Source organism: Cygnus olor, chromosome 34, assembly GCF_009769625.2.
Source record: "Cygnus olor isolate bCygOlo1 chromosome 34, bCygOlo1.pri.v2, whole genome shotgun sequence".
In the NCBI taxonomy this organism is placed as follows: Eukaryota; Metazoa; Chordata; class Aves; order Anseriformes; family Anatidae; genus Cygnus; species Cygnus olor.
The window spans coordinates 639,703-658,398 of NC_054091.1; the positions used below are offsets into that span (position 1 = coordinate 639,703).

General features: G+C 52.8%; 2 protein-coding genes across 2 annotated transcripts; one reads left to right on the forward strand and one right to left on the reverse strand.

Moving 5' to 3' along the window:
• The first annotated feature begins 10,440 nt into the window (after positions 1-10,440).
• Positions 10,441-11,055, forward strand: LOC121062735 (olfactory receptor 14C36-like). The gene has a single exon (XM_040542904.1). It carries the CDS (start codon positions 10,441-10,443, stop codon positions 11,053-11,055), a length of 615 nt encoding a protein of 204 aa, XP_040398838.1.
• A 3,248-nt stretch (positions 11,056-14,303) lies between these two features.
• Positions 14,304-15,263, reverse strand: LOC121062736 (olfactory receptor 14C36-like). Its single transcript, XM_040542905.1, has one exon. It carries the CDS (start codon positions 15,261-15,263, stop codon positions 14,304-14,306), a length of 960 nt encoding a protein of 319 aa, XP_040398839.1.
• Positions 15,264-18,696: the final 3,433 nt, after the last annotated feature.

Consider the following 18,696-nt stretch of genomic DNA (forward strand, 5'->3'; position numbering starts at 1 on the left):
GTGCTGCTCCTGAACATCAGTACCTGCTGAAGAAATAAAAGACAGTGACAAATTCTGCAGCATTTCTGAATGGCTGCGAGGCTTGAGAGGCAGAGATTTTCTGCAGTTCGGTGTAGGGTGATGGGAGCTAGCTGGGCTTGATCCAAAGTGCCCTGAGGTTGTAGCTTTTGCTGATGGAGGGCCATGACAATCCCAGGTTACCCTGGAAGCCAGACACTGATAAGAGCAGAGGAACCCACTGTCCGTCCCTCACTGACCAGCCTTTCTCAAGGTACCTAAGCAAGGTCTCAGCATCACACTTCTAGCCAAGGACACCTATCATTCATTTCTCAAGCCCAACAGCGTGTGCTTCCCTGTAGCATCTCCACTACTACATGTGGCTTTCAGATAATGCAATCATAGTATGGGAGAGACTTCTATCCTGCAGGGCAACTCACTGCTCAAGAGGACACCCCAAGTGTCCTAATGACAGTTTCTCATTAAGAGAAAGTCAACTCCTTCCCCAGCCTCACAGAATGCATTGCCCACACACCCGGGCTGTTGCTCTCAAGCCCCCCTGCACCACAGAGGGAAATGGGCACATGGCTGGAGAGATGCACCTCTGCTCTGCCGGAGCTGTGGCTGCAGAGGACGTGTTTCATACCTTGGACCTATGGCTGTGAGGGCAGAGGCTTTTCTGTGTGGGAGAGGAGGCAAGGGAGCTTGTTCACAGGGAAGTGCCTTCACTGAAGGCAATAACAGTTTTCTGATGAATTCTCCCTCCCATATTTCTGGCTTTACTTTCCTCTTATTCCCTGATCCTGTCCCTCCATGCAGTAATATTTGCTTTTCAGAAACCTGCCTGTTTGTCTGACAGTGCCTAGGTGCCTGTATATCTTTGCAGGTGGAAAAGGACCTGTCAGAAAGATCTGACAGGTTCAGCAAAGTTGATGCTGTCGCTTTTGATAGGAAGAGCAGAGGCTGCAGGCATTCTCAAGGCTTGCTCACATACTGATCATAAAAGTTACAGTTCAGGAGCCTCGGCAATATGCTCATAATTACTCACAACTGACAAAATTGCTCAGGTCTCCTTTTCCATTTCTCCCTGTTCCCACCCCTCCCCTCCCTCCCCTGGTCAAGTAGAGTAGGTAACTGAAAATACGGTAGAAAACCCCTGCTTTTACCTTTCTTCTGAAAAAAATGCTTGGGAAATGCCCTTGCAGTGCTGTGGAGCTGTGAGCAGGCTGCCCCAGGCAGCAGCCTCCCGCCAGCAGCAGGACCCTACGCTGCCCTGCTGGGGGGGCTCCTTCCACCCACAGCTTCTCCCCGCAGCGCCCTGGGCAGCTCCCCGGGCAGGCTGAGTGCTGAGCCTGGCAGGCGGCAGAGGCCCTGCTGCGGCACACAGCCCCTGGGGCACAGCAGGGACCCTGCTCTGCACCACAGCCCTGGGCACCCCTGCCTGCACCCCCGGCTTCTCCTTCCTCCAGGAGCTGCGGCTGCATTGCCCTCCAGCCAGACACTTAACGGGGTCAGGGCTGGCAAGTGTTCTCCCCCAGTGAGCTCTGTGCATCCTGCCACTTCTGCCTGCCTTTACCCACTCTGTCTGTGCAGGCAGTGCCCCCAGCCCTGCTGCGCTGGGCAGAGGAGCTGCTCCTGGGCAGAGCTGTCTCTCTGCAGCGCTGCCCGCTTGCCAGGAGCTCCCGTTGGGCCCAGGAGCCCGGCCCAGCTCAGCAGCAGAGGCCCAGCCCAAGGCCTCCCTTGCTCTGCCCCCCACCAGGCTCCCTGCCCATGGCCCTGGAGCTGCAGGGGAACCTGCTGGGAAACAGCCTGAAGGAATCCCTGGGGTTCCCACTCTCACCTGGTCAGAAACACTTCTTCACACTAGGCTGATTTCTCTGAGCAGAAATAAATAAGCAAAGTTTTCAGCTGAAGAATCTTCTTGCTTTGTGCTGTTTTCTGACACAGTATGCAGACAGGGACAGGGACATGATAGAATCATAGAATCATTATGATCGGAAAAGACCTCCGAAATCACCTGGTCCAGCCATCACCCTAGTACCAATGTCATGCACTAAACCATACACCTCTAAGCTACATGTCGAGCCTTTCCTTAAACACCCGGAGGGACGGTGACGCCACCACCTCCCTTGGCAACCCGTCCCAATGCCTGACCACTCTTTCTGAGAAAAAATGTCTCCTAATTTCCAACCTCAGCCACCCCTGGCATAACTTGAGGCCCTTCCCTCTAATCCTATCACTAGTTATCTGAGAGAAGAGGCTAACCACCAGGTCCCCACACCTTCCTTTCAGGTAGTTGTAGAGAGCAATAAGGTCTCCCTGAAGCCTCCGCTTCTCCAGACTAAATGCCAGTTCCCTCAGCTGCTTCTGATAGGACTTGTGTTCCAGGCCCTTCACCAGCTCTGTAGCACTTCTCTGGACATGCTCCGGGTCCTTGATATCCTTCTGGAGATGAGGGGCTCAAAACTTAATACAGTACTTGAGGTGCGATCTCACCAGAGCAGAGTACAGGGGGACGATCACCTCCTGGCCATGCTGGCTACACTATTCCTGATACAAGCCAGGATGCCACTGGCCTTCTTGGCCACCTGGGCACACTGCCAGCTCATGTTCCGGCAAGCGTTGACCAACACCCCCAGATCCCTTTCCTCTGCACAGCTTTCCAGCCACTCTGCCCCAAGCCTGTAGTGCTGCATGGGGTTGTTGTGAGCAAAGGGCAGGACGCGGCACTTAGCCATGGTGAACCTCATCCCATTGGCCTCTACCCATCGATCCAACCTGTCCAGGTCCCTCTGCAGGGAATCATCTGTACACCTGTGATTAGGGAAGTGGTTCAGCTGGCTCAATCAAAGCTTCACACTATGGGTTTATAGTCCTGTGCCTAGAAAATGGTTCAGCTCCCTCCCATGCCTGCCCCAGACCCACAGGAGCTGGGATTCCTCTGCCTGAGTTCAGGTGTGCACAACGTAGATTCATAGAATCATAGAATCATTAAGGACCTCCAAGATCATCTGGTCCAACTGTCCCCCAACAACATGGGCACCTGCATGTGAACTCTTCACGTCATTTCCCATCATGAATAATGGAGATGGAAGCCTGGAATCTGATGCAACCACCTGGTGACATGTGAGCAGCCAGAGGTGCTCCAAGCTAAGTGCAGATATCTGGAGGCTCTAATGGAGGAATCTTGAGGGAAAGGGCAGCACTTGTGGGCAGGCCTTTGGAGGTTGTTGGGGAATCAGAGCATCACGGAATGACTTAGGTTGGAAGGGACCGTAGAGATCATCTAGTTCCACCACCACCCCTGTCCCAGGCAGGGACACCATCCACTAGATCAGGTTGCTCAAAGCTCCATCCAGCCTGGCCCTGAACACTTCCAGGCATGGGGCATCCACAACTTCTCTGGGCTACCTGTTGCAGTGCCTCACGACCCTCATAGGAAAGAATTTCTTCATTATATCTAATCTAAACCTACCCTCTTTTAGTGTAAAGCCATTAGTCCTGGTCCTATCAGTACACTCCCTGACAAAGAGTCCCTCCCCAGCTTTCCTGTACACAACAAGGCCGCAGTGTCGTGAGCACAGCATGTCTCCTCATGAGCCTCAGTAGCAGAGACAAGTGCCATAGCCAAGAGCACAAAGACCTTGTTTCTGTTGGGGCCTTGCCAGTGATCTTGGTCTTCACCACAGGCTGTCCTGCGCTGTCCTATCCCTGCCCCCTTATCACTGAAGACTGTAGGCACCCACCTTGCTTCTCCACATTGCTCTCACCCTGGCATTTCCTAACTTTCACTGCTGTCTGCCCACCCTCCCTGGCTGTTCCTTGAAACAGAGTGGCATGGGCTGACCACAGACTCCTTCTGGGTGACCTCTGTCACCACAGCACTACCCTTTCAGTGACATATCCTTCTCCTCATGTCCACTCTTCACCGTCCAAGCATCACTTTGTGGCAGTTTTGACTCTCTCCTGTTGTTTCCCAGCCAGAGGGGAATCTGGAGAAGAATGGAGACTGCACATGTCCAGACAGTCTGCCGGAAAGGTGACTTCCAATTTGGTCTGTTTAATCAGGGCAGGTGGAAATACCTGAAAGACTGGGGAGATGAAGTGAAGTGCATAAGAGACAGAATTCTGGTAATGCAGGTACAGGGGAAGATGAGGAAGATTCTTCTCCTGTGATACACATCCTGAAAAAATAATATTCTGATGTCATGGGAAAACAGAAACATTGTATTAGAAGTGTTCCATCATTTCACCTGATTGTAGTGTGCTGATGAAGAAAAGATGGAGTCTATAGCTGCTGAAAGGTCCATCAATTTCCTCAGCACATCCTGGAAAACATCCATGACATCCTTTTCCTAATGGCACCTTGAGCTCCTGTTTCCTCCTGCTGATGATGAGGCGGTTCAATACTTTAATCACTTTGACAGTCACAGGAAAGGGACACTGCCGGGTGCAAACATTCCCAGTGGTTTCTGTGAGAGATACTCCTGCCTTCAGCTTGCCACAGGTCTCCTGAAATGAGAGACCTGTTAATGTTCTGAGAGAGAGCCCAGATTTGTACAGAAGAGGAGTTCAGGCACAATGAGGGCCTGCTGCATCACAGGTGCCTTCGCTCCCATCTTTTGAAAAAAGCCCAGCCCCAGGACAAGACTCAAACCCTACCTTCCTGGAAGGCCTCCCAAGAGCAGAGGAATGTTGGTGCAGGAGGACGGCAGTGACTTCTCCAGCACTTCACTTCATATATAGCATGGCCTTTGTCACCATGTGGAGATGTTCCTGGTGGATTTGCCAGGAACTGCTGGAAAAGAAGTGGGCAGAAGGGAGGTGACTGTTTCTCAGGACAAGAAGGGAAATCTCTCGTCTCTCTCCTGAGCTGTGCCATCTCCATGCTGCTGACCTCACAGGCCTTCAAATGACACGGGTTGATGTCACAGGGGGATGCACTGCATCACCAGGATATCTTCACTGGAGCAGCAGCAGTGCCGGCACTTCCCTGCAAGGTCTAGGCACTGCTGGACACTGCTTGTGTGCTCATCCCTGGGATGTTCAAACCAGCCAGTTCCTATTGTTATGTCTCCTGAATGTGTTTCAGGTTTTGCTTAAGGTTAGTGTTTGGTTACCCATTTAAGAATGCCACCCAGAGGTCTTCCACGAGGCAGGATAGCTATGAGTGGCAGGGAGTGTGGGAGGATATGGGCAGGTACCTACAACAGTGAGCACCTCCAGTGCTTTGGCATTTAACCCCTGAATGAGTGCAGAATCCTAGAAAACTGGTGGAATTCTTGGAAAATATTTTCATCACCCTGGTAATTCCAAAGAGACAGAAATCACTGCAGTGAGTTGGGGCTTGGCCTATGATTACTGAGATGCAATCAACACAACTCCAGCCCCTGTGATGGTACCCACAGCTGGGCCAGAGAACCAACCCACGCCAGTATCAGTCACCCCTGTACACAAGATGGAATAGGAGATTTTAAAGTCAGCTCATTTGGTAATGAAAGAAACTCCTACTCTGACAAGGAATGAGGAAGAAGAAGATGAAGCAGGGTACTCTGAAGTAGGACCATCATGGGAACAGGAGGACAAAGAAGCAGGTATCATAAAAGCAGCAGTAACCACCTGATCCCTGTCCCTGGGGGAGCTGTGAGATAAGCAGAAAGATTTCAGCCATCATTTAGGCCAGTACATTGGGCTGCATATAGTGGGTACACACCATGTGCCACCCTGTGGTTTTACCTGCATGACCATGGAGAGGACATGAGAAAATGGGATGGGAAATCCACCTCCATGTTAGAGGCAAGAAAAGATAAAATGCGAAGAAAAACAGTGGGAAAAGGGGTTCTCCCAGGAAAATTGCTGCTCCAGTTTCCACTGGGCAGTTCCCCAGACAGAGTAATGAATGCTATGACCAGGACTAGAGGGGCCCTGCCTCCAGCCAGGGGGAGGAAAGGGACAATTGGCTTTATTGGCCTCTGTGGATTTGATGGCCTGGTACATTAGACCACAGGAGGACAAGGCTGTAGTGGACACCAGTGCCCAGTGTACCATGATGCCATCAAGCTAGAAAGGGGCAGAACCCATTAGAAATTCTGGAGTGACAGGGGGATCCCAACAGCTAACTGAGTTGGAGGCCAAAGTCAGCTTAACTGGGAATGACTGGCAGAAGCACCCCTTTGGGACTGGCCTGGAGGATCTGGGCATACTTGACGCAGAGTACCTTAGGAGCAGATATTTGAGGAACTAAAAAGGTACCAGTGAGCTTTTGGCATAGATGTCTTGGAGATGGAGGACTCAAAACAGTTCTCCACCTTGCCCGATCTCGCACAGGACCCATCTGTTTTGGGGATGCTGAGGTTGAAGAACAAGTGCCAATCACTACTAAAGCAGGGCACCACTGGCAATATCGCACTAACCTAGACTCTGATTCCCATCCATAAGCTGATTGATTGACTGGAGAGCCAAGGAGGGATCAGCAAACCTTGCTCACACTTTAATAGTTCCATATCGCCAGTGCAAAACTCCAATGAAGAGTGTAGACTAACAGCGGAGAATTTCGTCTTGAGTGAAGTCCCACCAACTTCAGTAGATGATCTATACTCTCCTCTCTCTCCTTACAGTCTTAGCTCTAAGAACATTTAAATGATCCCTTAGAGTGTCTGAGTGACCTTTTTCTGGGCATTATAAGGAAACAGCATCTTCTGGCTAAAACACACTCTCTGCACTCTTGGATGCAGGCCCTAAGGTCCTATGAACTGTTAAGGGTGGAGTTTGCAAAATAACCACAGATTTTATCCCCACGCACCACCTGTTGTATCCCTGCAGAGTCCAGCTTCAAGGCACAAAGGGCAGGGAGACCTTGCTGGTGAGAGCTGAGGCCATTAGAGCCAAGGGTCATGTAGAGAAGAAAGGAATACATTTAGCGCTCCCTATGACGCATGACTCCTTTTGCTCTGCTGACTACCTCTACAGGCTGCCCTGAACATCCTGAGTAGGGACAGGTTCATTTCTCCTACACGTGGCATCTGCTGACATTTCAGTTGGCCTGAGGAATGCCCCACCAGACTCCCAGAGGATCAATCTCAAATTTCACCAGGTATTTCCATCTGAACAGCTGCTGCCTGTCCTCCATCTCCACTAAGGAGCTATCATGGCTCAGTAATTGGCATTAAGGTGCCTATTTTTGTAGACCCCTGAACTCAGACCAGAGGAATCCCAGCACCTATGGTGCTCTGGCAGGCATGGAATGGAAGTGAGCTTCCTTCCAGCCCCAGGACTAAACCCCAGCATGAGATGCCTTGACTGACTCTGCTGAATCCTGAACTTAAGCAAGGGGTAAAGGAGATCACACCCTGTCCCTGTCTGGGTGTCCTGGCTGAAAACGGGACAAGTAAAGGTGATTCCTACGCTGAAAAATTTATTTTTCTGCTCAGAGAAATGACCCTGGTGTGAAGAAGTGTGTGCCTAGGGGAGGGAGGGAACCCCAGGGATTCCTTCAGGCTGTTTCCCAGCAGGTTCCCCTGCAGCCCCAAGTCCATGGGCAGGGAGCCTGGTGGGGGACAGAGCAAGGGAGGCCTTGGGCTGGGCCTCTGCTGCTGAGCTGGGCCGGGCTCCTGGGCCCAAGGGGAGCTCCTGGCAAGCAGGCAGCACTGCAGAGAGCCAGCTCTGCCCAGGAGCAGCTCCTCTGCCCAGCGCAGCAGGGCTGGGGGCACTGCCTGCACAGACAGAGTGGGTAAAGGCAGGCAGAAGTGGCAGGATGCACAGAGCTCACTGGGGGAGAACACTTGCCAGCCCTGAGCCCGGTAAGTGTCTGGCTGGAGGGCAATGCAGCCGCAGCTCCTGGAGGAAGGAGAAGCCGGGGGTGCAGGCAGGGGTGCCCAGGGCTGTGGTGCAGAGCAGGGTCCCTGCTGTGCCCCAGGGGCTGTGTGCCGGGGCAGGGCCTCTGCCGCCTGCCAGGCTCAGCACTCAGCCTGCCCGGGGAGCTGCCCAGGGCGCTGCGGGGAGAAGCTGCAGGTGGAAGGAGCCCCCCCAGCAGGGCAGGGTCCTGCTGCTGGCGGGAGGCTGCTGCCTGGGGCAGCCTGCTCACAGCTCCACAGCACAACCAGGATGTATTCAAGGGGATATTGCAAGAGAAGGGATCGGAGAAGGGTTTTCGGCTTCCCTCTCAGATTTCCTGAGCCTTCTGAGCGTTCAGTTTTCTCTTCTTGGTCCCAGTGGGAATAGCAATAGATCCGATATTTCCAAGGAGATTCTGACAGTCCTAAGCCAAGAAGAGACTGACATTCCTAAGCCATCACGAGGAGGGTTACATGGACCCTCAGCAAGTCCCTTTCCCGTGGGAGGCTGCTGCCTGCGGCAGGCTGCTCACAGGTCCACAGCACCACCAGGATGTTTCTGAGGGGACTTTGAAAGAGGAGGGTCAGGGCAGGGGTTCACTGCTTCAGGCTCAGCTTTCCTGAGTTTCTGCTTTCATTTTTTTGTTGTTTGGCTCAGTGGGAATAGAAATAGACTCTGCTATTTCCAAGAGAAATCTGACTCTCCTAAGCCTTCACAAGTAGCATTACAAGGACTGCACAAGTCCCCTTCCTATCCCTCTGCCCCTAGAAAGCTCCACCACCACACATGCAGTGTCAGCAGGGTCTATGTGACCTGGTCTCTAGGACGTGCCCTCAGCGAGCTGCCCCTGGGCAGAGCCCTGCTGCCAGGAGGTGTCTGCAGGGCAGAGCTGAGCACCCGGCGGGTGGGATGGGGGCTGTGACCTGCAGGCAGGAGGCGTGGGGACAGAGACCCAGCTGCAGGCAGGGACAGCTGCAGGCAGCAGAGCCATGGGCAGGGCGTGAGTGGGAACTGCTCCCTGAAACTCCATGGCAGGTGGGATTTGGGCACTTCCCTGCCATCCCTGTACTGCGGATGCCTCCCCTGGAGCCAGTCCCTACTCTCCTTTTTCTCACACCATAGACTTCCAGCCCTAATGTCACTGGGGCTTTTGCTGGGCTGCAGGCTGCCTTGCACAAGGGCACAGCTCTTCCCTAGCAGCCCTGTGTTATCTAGCAGCCCCATGGAGAAGAAACTTCATCCTAAGGCCATAGAAATGCTGCTGGATGGCTGTATATTGGCAGCTGTTATGATCCCTCTCTGTCCCTGGAGAAGAGCAGAGAGCTGAGATCCTCCTCAGGTGCAATGAGATGTGTGAGGGGCTTGGGGATCTGCACTTTGAACCTCGATTCAGGTGCCGTCAGCAGCATCCAGGTTCTTTTCAGGGGAACACCTGAGTGTGACCATCCTCCAGAGGTGCCTGCACAGGGCAGCTGAGACCAGGACTGACGGACACACCAGCTGTCCTCACTCTGCCCTGAGGGACAGTCCCTTTGCCTCCCAGGAGCCCAAGGTTTCACTTGGTGGGCAATAAAAGTGCCAAGGATTTGTGCCTTAAATACACTCCTCAGTTGTAGGGGGACAAGTATAAAGTAACAGACCAAAGCATTATGCACAAAGCCCTGCTCTGCAGTTGGGTGAATTTTGAGAAAGTGTACTCCAAAACTCCTTGTTACATCAAACACAGTTCATCTGAGACCACCCCAGGTTCCATTTACTTATTGCTATAGGTCAGCATTGTCTCCTGCAGAGTCTCTTGCCCCTACTAGCACCCTCAGGCAGCACCATTTTGACATCAAGCAGAGGACCAGTCTTCCCAAAAGGACTGCACAGGAAATCTCAGGGAGTTCAACCATCCAGTACGTCTCCTAAGGATTATAGGGGCAAATGGAATAAAACACAGCAAACAAACCCCCTGAAGCTTTGCCTCTGCATTCACATGAACTTTTTGTAACAGCACTGCAAATCTCATGGAACTTGAGTTTTCCCTGTGTTCCTCTTTCCCTCCCGATTCACAGCAGGAAGTACTCCACAACAGTCCCTACTCCCAGTGCCACTCAGCTAGCATCATCTTGAGCTCAAGAGAGCTGCATAAAGGTTCTCCTGCAAAGAGAGGCTCAGGCTGGGGGTGATCTAAGACTTCCAATAGGTATTCCTCAGAGAAGACTGTTCTGACTTTGTTCTGCCTTCTCCTCTTTAACAGGCAACAATGTCCATTGTCAGCAAATGTACAACAGCAGCTCCATCACCGAGTTCCTCCTCCTGGCATTTGCAGACACGCGGGAGCTGCAGCTCCTGCACTTCGCGCTCTTCCTGGGCATCTACCTGGCTGCCCTCCTGGGCAACGGCCTCATCCTCACCGCTGTAGCCTGCGACCACCGCCTCCACACCCCCATGTACTTCTTCCTCCTCAACCTCGCCCTGATTGAGCTGGGCTGCATCTCCACCACTCTCCCCAAAGCCATGGCCAATTCCCTCTGGGACACCAGGGCCATTTCCTACTCAGGATGTGCTGCCCAGGTCTTTTTCTTTCTCTTCTTCATGTCATCAGAAATTTCTGTCCTTACTATCATGTCCTATGACTGCTACATTGCCATCTGCAAGCCCCTGCACTATGGGATCCTCCTGGGCAGCAGAGCTTGTGCCCAGATGGCAGCAGCTGCCTGGGGCAGTGGGGTTCTCTATGCTCTGCTGCACACTGCCAATATGTTTTCCCTGCCGCTCTGTGGAGGAAATACCCTGGACCAGTTCTTCTGTGAAATTCCCCAGATCCTCAAGCTCTCCTGCTCAGACTCCTACCTCAGGGAACTTTTGGTACTTGTAGTTTGTGTCTCTTTAGCATCTGTCTGTTTTCTTTTCATCATGCTGTCCTATATGCAGATCTTCAGGGTCGTGCTGAGGATGTCCTATGAGCAGGGACAGCACAAAGCCTTTTCCACGTGCCTGCCTCATCTGGTGATGGTCTCCCTGTTTCTCATTACTGGCTTTTTTGCATACCTGAAGCCCCCCTCCCTCTCCTCCCGATCCCTGGACTTCGTGTTGTCATTTCTCTACTCGGTGGTGCCCCCAACATCGAACCCCCTCATCTATAACATGAGAAACAAGGAGCTCAAGTGTGCTATTAGGAGAGTGATTACATGTTGTTTTCTTAAGATTGATACATTTTTCCTCTTTCTCCACAAATGACTTCCTGTGTATTCCATTGCAAACCTAGTACTGCTTGTTTCATTATCATGATCTTTGATTGATTTTCAGTGTTATTTCCATTTATTACTTTCTTAGGAAAAAAGGGATTTTATTCATCCCATGTCTCCTGAGGTATTAAACTGCTCAGTATACTCTAGACATTTTTTGACTACCTGTACTTCAGCACTCTGTCTTAGCATCTGCGTAATAAAAACGATCTTCCCAATGCACTGCCTGAAATCTTGCCTCTTCTTTCAAAGCTGGTGTCAGCAATAGGTCTGAGCATTGTGGTGGTTTCACACTGATGGGCTGCTCAACTCCACCACTCTTTCACCCCTGCCCCTGAAAGAAACAGACAGAGAAAATAGAGTGGAAAAGGGCTCCAGAGTTGTTTTAAGGGACAGGCAGAGCTCTCACCAATTGCAGTCACGGGCAAAGCAGACTCAGTGTAGGGAGATTAAGATAATTTATTGAGCATTACTAACAGACTGAAGCAGTGAGAACCTAAAAGCAAACTAAAAACCCATTCCCCTCCATCCACCCTCTTCCACCTCTTCCCCCCAGCAGCACAAGTGAACAGGGGAATGGGGGCTGCGGTCTATGACGCTTCATCTCCGCTGCTCCTTCATGGTCACTCTCTGCCCCTGCTCCAGCATAGAGACCCACCCAAAGGATGCAGTCCTTCCCAAACTCATCCTGCCTGGACTTCCCACAGGCAGCAGCTCTTCAAGAACTGCTCCAATATGGGTCTGTATCACAGCATCCATCTGTCAGGAGCAAACTGCTCCAACACGGGTTCCCCACAGGCAGCAGCTCCCCCCAGATCCCCTGCTCCTGTGTGGGCTCCTCTCCACAAGCTGCAGCTCCAGCCCAGGTCCTGCTCCTTCGGGGGCTCTCCCTGGGCTGCAGCCTCCTTCAGGCCACATCCACCTGCTCCACCAGGGGCTCCTGCATGGGCTGCAGCGTGGAGAACTGCTCTGCCATTGGACCCATGGGCTGCAGGGGGACAGCCTGCTCCATCATGGGCTGGTCCAGAGTCTGCAGGGGAATTTCTTGTGCCTGGAGCACTTTCTGCACTGACCTTGGTGTCTGCACAGCTGTTTCTCACTCCTCTCTCTCCCAGCTGCTGTTGCCCAACAGGTCTGTCCCTTTTTAAATTTGCTCTCACAGAGGCAAAACCAGCATCGCTCATTGGCCTGGCTCCGACCAGCAGCTGCTCTGGCCTGAAGCGGGCTGGGCATTGGTCAGCAGGTGGAGAGCAGTTACATTGTGCTTCACTTGCTTTGTGCATTCTACTATCATCATCATCATCATAATCATCATCATCATCATCATCATCTTTACTATTATTATTTCCCTTCACTTTCTGTCCTGTTAAACTGTCTTTGTCTCAATCTACAAGATTTTAGAATCATAATATCACAGAACAGCTTGGGTTGGAAGGGACCTCAAAGATCATCTAGTTCCAACCCCCCTGCCATAGACAAGGTCACCACCCACTAGATCAGGTTGCTCAGGGCCTCATCTAACCTGGTCTTGAACACCTCCAGGGATGGGGCATCTACAACCTCTCTAGGCAACCTGTTCCGCTGCCTCACCACCCACTGAGTGAAGAATTTCCTCCTAACCTGTAATCTAAATCTCCCCTCTCTTCTTTAAAACCATTCCCCCTTGTCCTGTCATTATCCAACTGAGCAAAGAGTTGCTCTCCATCTTTGTTATGTCTACTTCAAGTACTGAAAGGTTGTAATGAGGTCACTCTGGAGCCTTCTCTTCTGTAGACCAAACATCCTCAGCTCTCTCAGCCTTTCTTCACAGGAGACGTGCTCCATCCCCTTGATCATCTTTGTGGCCCTCCTCTGGACCCACTTTAACTGATCAACATCCTTGTACTGGGGGCTCCAGACCTGGATGCAGTACTCCAAGTGGGGCCTCACCAGGGTGGAGTAGAGGGGGACAATCACCTCCCTCAACCTGCTGGCCCCTCCTCTGTTGATGCAGCCCAGGATGCAGTTGGCCTTCTGGGCTTCAAACGTGCACTGCCAGTTCATGTCAAGCTTTTTATCCATCAGAACCTTCAAGTCCTTCTCCGCAGGGCTGCTCTCAATGAGTTCTTCACCCAGTCTCTCCTCTTGTCTGGGATTGCCCTGACTGAGGTGCAGCACCTTGCACTTAGACTTGTTGAACCTCATGCAGTTCACATGGGCCCACTTGTCTAGCTTGCCCAGGTCCCTTTGGATGGCATCCCTTCCTTCTGGTGTATCGCTGCACCACTCAGCTTAGTGTCATCTGCAAACTTGCTGAGGTTGCACTCAATCTCACTGTCTGAGCTCCACTCGACCCCTGAGGTACACCACTTCTCACTAGCCTCCACTTGGACATAGAGCCATTGACCACCACTCTCTGGGTTTACGTGGCAAGGTTTTCATACCGGGGGACCATAGGGGTGGCTTTTGCGAGAAGACTCCAGAAGCTGCCCCATGTTAGATAAGGGCCGCACCACTGGCCAGAGCCGAGCCAATAAGTGATGTTGTTTGCTCCTCTGTGAGAGCATATTTAAAACAGGGAAAATTAGTGCTGGGAACAGCAGCTGGGAGAGATAAAGAAGTGAGAAACAGCCCTGCAGACACCAAGGTCAGAGCAGAAGGAGGGAGAGGAGGTGCTCCAGGCACCAGAGCTGAAGTTCCCCTGCGGGCTGTGGTGAGGACCATGGTGAAGCAGGGTGTCCCCCTGCAGCCCATGGTGTACCACAGCGGAGCAGGCTTCCACACTGCAGCCCGTGGAGGACACCACAGTGGAGCAGGTGGACCTGCAGTGACGGAGGCTGTGGTCTGTCGAGAACCACCACTGAAGCAGATTCCCCTTTCACTGCTGCTAAAGCCCCTTGCCGGGTCAATGGCTGCAGCACATACCTGGAATGACTAGGGAATGTTTCAGCCCAGAAAGACAACCGTATCCTAGGCTGCATGGGTGAGGGAGCTGGCAGTGTGGCTAGCAGGGTGAGGGAGCTGATTCTCCTCCTCTACTTTCCTTTTGTGAGACCCCACCTGGGGTAGAGACATATTAGAATGAGTCCAGAGGAGGGCCACAAAGATCAGCAAAGGCCTGGAGGAACTTTAAAGACAGCCTGAATGTAGGACAACAATGAATATAAGCTATATTTTTAATAACATGATACATGCAATTGATACTGAAGGTAACAACGGCAATTAATGATAATGAAACACAGTACAGGCCTGCAAGTGAAGTCATTTGTGGAGAATGAAGGCAAATGTATCACTATTGAGAAACATCCATGCAATCATTTTCCTAACAGTACCCTTGAGCTCCTGGTTCCTCATGCTGTAGATAAGGGGGTTCACTGCTGGGGGCACCACTGAATACAGAACTGTCACCACGAGGTCCAGGGAAGGGAAAGTGATGGAGGGGGGCTTCAGGTAGGCAAACATGCCAGTGCTAACAACCAGAGAGACCACGGCAAGGTGAGGGAGGCACGTGGAAAAGGCTTTGTGCCGTCCCTGCTCAGAGGGCATCCTCAGCACAGCCCTGAAGATCTGCACATACGACAGCATGATGAAAAGAAAACATCCCAAAAAAACAAAAATACTAAATGTGAGAAGCCCAATTTCCCTAAGGTAGGAGTCAGAGCAAGAGAGCTTGAGGATCTGGGGAATTTCACAGAAGAACTGCTCCACAGCATTGCCTCCACAGAGTGGCAGTGAAAATGCATTGGCAGTGTGCAGCAGAGCATTGAGGACCCCACTGCCCCAGGCAGCTGCTGCCATCTGGGCACAAGCTCTGCTGCCCAGGAGGCTCCCGTAGTGCAGGGGCTTGCAGATGGCAACATAGCGGTCATAGGACATGATAGTGAGAAGATAAAACTCTGCTGATATCAAGAAAACAAACAGAAAGACCTGTGCAGCACATCCTGAGTAGGAAATGGCCCTGGTGTCCCAGAGGGAATTGTCCATGGCTTTGGGGAGAGTGGTGGAGATGCAGCCCAGATCAATCAGGGCGAGGTTGAGGAGGAAGAAGTACATGGGGGTGTGGAGGCGGTGGTCGCAGGCTACGGCAGTGAGGACGAGGCCGTTGCCCAGGAGAGCAGCCAGGTAGATGCCCAGGAAGAGCCCGAAGTGCAGGAGCTGCAGCTCCCGCGTGTCTGCGAATGCCAGCAGGAGGAACTCGGTGATGGAGCTGCTGTTGGACATCTGATCCTCCTGCAGTCCAAGGAAAACAAACAAACAAACAAACAAACAATCAAAAAACAGTGATAAAACAAAAAAGTGATAATTAGGAGAGACATCTCTGAGAAAAACCTGTTCCAATTCTCATTTAAAACCCCCACAGTGATTTTCCCCTTTCTGAGATCTTTCTTCTGCTCCCTTGCTTGAGGTCTGGTTGGTGCTGCTGGTGGAGGGTGACACCGGGAGCACAGGACTCTGCTGTGGTCTTTGCAAAAGGCAGGCATCCCCCACAGGTCTAGGTGAATAAGAACCAGGAGTGATCTCTACTCAAATCTATCTCTGATATATGTGCACTTCCCAACATTACCACTGTCAACACTTGACTGCCAGAATTTGTGGTTTACTTTCTTGGAGCTACCTGTGTCACACTCAGGAGCATTTTTTAGGGAAGAAAACCCTGGCATTTTTAAGGTATTCCAGCTGAGATCTTCTGAGTCCCTGGAGGCAAAGGGACTGTCCTTAGTTCAGTGAGGACAGCCAGTCTGTCCATCTACCCTCGTCTCAGCAATAGTCTTCAAGGGTGCAGTACACTGGCCCACGTACAGGTGTCCAATTATTTTGGCCTCAGAAACTCCCTGGAAGAAGATTCAGATTTTCCTGCCCCACAGACTACAGTGCCCTGAGCCCCACAGGTTAGAAGGGGAACTTTGGACACATCTGCATGGTGGGACCCAGTGCTTGAGCTGTAGCTGAAAGCCCCATCTGCAGAGAGCCAAAAAACAAGAACAGAAGCAGCAGGTGCTGGAAGAAAGAGAAACAGCGCAGGTCTTCTGCCAGGGTTGTCTCCCCTGGCCAGGGAGGGACTGACAAGAACTCAGGAGAGTCTGCTCTGCCGGAGGTCCTGCTGATGAGGTTAAGAGTCAAATCCTGAATCCTGAGGGCTTGAGGGTGGAAAAGGAGGTACCAGACTCTATTAGCACTGTCCTGCCATTCCCTGCCCATGGCTGTGCTGCCTGCAGCTGTCCCTGCCTGCAGCTGGGTCTCTGTCCCCACGCCTCCCACTTGCAGGTCACAGCCCCCATCCCACCCGCCAGGTGCTCAGCTCTGCCCTGCAGACACCTCCTGGCAGCAGGGCTCTGCCCAGGGGCAGCTCGCTGGGGGCACGTCCTAGAGACCAGGTCACACAGACCCTGCTGACACTGCATGTGTGGTGGTGGGGCTTTCTATGGGCTGTGGGGCAGGAAACGGACTTGGTGTGGTCCTTGTAGTGCTGCTTGTGCAGGCTTAGGAGTCTCAGGCTCTTCTTGGAAATAAAAGCTTCTATGTCTATTCCCACTAAGCCAAAGAAGAAAAAATGAAAGCAGAGGCTAAGGAAATCTGTGACTGAAGCAGCTAACCCCTGCCCTGTCTATGCCCTTGCAAAGTCCCATTGGAAACACCCCAAGGGTGCTGTGGAGCTATGAGCAGGCTGCCCCAGGCAGCAGCCTCCCGCCAGCAGCAGGATCCTGCCCTGCCAGGGGACTCCTTCCACCCGCAGCTTCTCCCCGCAGCGCCCTGGGCAGCTCCCCGGGCAGGCTGAGTGCTGAGCCTGGCAGGCGGCAGAGGCCCTGCCGCGGCACACAGCCCCTGGGGCACAGCAGGGACCCTGCTCTGCACCACAGCCCTGGGCACCCCTGCCTGCACCCCCGGCTTCTCCTTCCTCCAGGAGCTGCGGCTGCATTGCCCTCCAGCCAGACACTTACCGGGCTCAGGGCTGGCAAGTGTTCTCCCCCAGTGAGCTCTGTGCATCCTGCCACTTCTGCCTGCCTTTAAGCACTCTGTCTGTGCAGGCAGTGCCCCCAGCCCTGCTGCGCTGGGCAGAGGAGCTGCTCCTGGGCAGAGCTGGCTCTCTGCAGCGCTGCCCGCTTGCCAGGAGCTCCCCTTGGGCCCAGGAGCCCAGCCCAACTCAGCAGCAGAGGCCCAGCCCAAGGCCTCCCTTGCTCTGCCCCCACCAGGCTCCCTGCCCATGGCCCTGGGGCTGCAGGGGAACCTGCTGGGAAACAGCCTGAAGGAATCCCTGGGGTTCCATCCCTCAGCTGGCACACATACTTCTTCACACCAGGGTCATTTCTCCCAGCAGAAAGTGAATTAGTTGTAACAATAACTTCTTTATGTCCCAGTATCAGTTTGGACACGAAGTCATGGTGGGGGACATTTCTTCCTCCTTGTGGCCAGTTCCAAATTTCCAAGATGAATTTTTTTTTTTCATCCTCTTTCCTACTACCAAAGACCAAAGAAAGCTCCAGCAAGGTTGAAACCACTCTTCAAGTAGGCATCCAAATCTAGCAGCATATTTGCTGCCTGTCAGCCAACCAGACAGAAGTCACCTCACCAGCATCTTCCAAGATGGGGCGGTTGCTGGCCTTACACTTCTTGGCTAAACACAACCAAGACACAGCCTCCTGCTGTCCAGTCATGGACTCAAGCAGAAGGGACAGGACAACCCATATTCGGGCCTTCTTTCTGTCTGGGTCCTCCTGGGTATGTAGGCAGAGGGGATCCCACAGTCAGCATGCCAACCAGGTGCCTTCTGCTGGCCTACCAGGGCCACTGTCAGAGGTCAGCCGAACAGTGCAGATCCCAGGGAGAAGTCAAGGGTGACCTGTCAGCTACTTCAGACAGAAGTGACCTCACAGTCCCTTTCTCTGACACGTTCCTGCTGCTGCCCTATCAACTGCAGAGACAGAAGTGACCTCACAGTCACTGCCCCAGTCACATTCCTCCTGCTGGGGCAGGAGATCCTGAGGCAGAGCTGAGCTCATCAGAGCATTCCCACCCATCTCCTCCTTGTGTTTGACGAGCTGATCAGATCCATGGCCCCTCACATTCATCTTTGAATGCCATGTGACTGCACAGCAACCTCACGGTTCCTGCCCTGCCCCAAGGGGCCAAGTGCCTAAAGTTAAGGTTTAGGAAAGGGTTTGAAAGTGAGGAGGTTAATGCACAGGAATGGGGGCTTTGGGTGTTAGGTGTTTATATATGGCATTAGGGACTAGTGCTCACCTTTCTGGGTTAGAGACTAAGCAAAATCTAATGGAAGCGTTTGGTGTTCTTCTTGTGGTGTCAGGTCTGTGTTTTTTTAGGTATGGGCAGCCCCAGCCCCAGCTCCAACCCCAGCCCCAGCTGGCGGTGCTGCTCTGCAGAGCGAGGGGGCTGTGTTGCATAGGGCACGGGGTCACTCTGCAGGGCTGTGCTGGGCAGGCTGCGAGGCAGACCCAGCTCATGGGGTAACTGCTGTTGCCCCAGTGCTGCCAGGAATCACTCACCAGACTCCTTTGTTGGGCCCGCAGTGTGCCCTGGGGCTGCAGAGCTCTACTCAGCCTGTTTGCACCAGATGGAGCGCTTGGGCTCTGGTCAGTCCACCTCGGACAGGCTCATGCTCTGCAGGCTCCATTCGCTGCTGTCTCCCAGGCACACA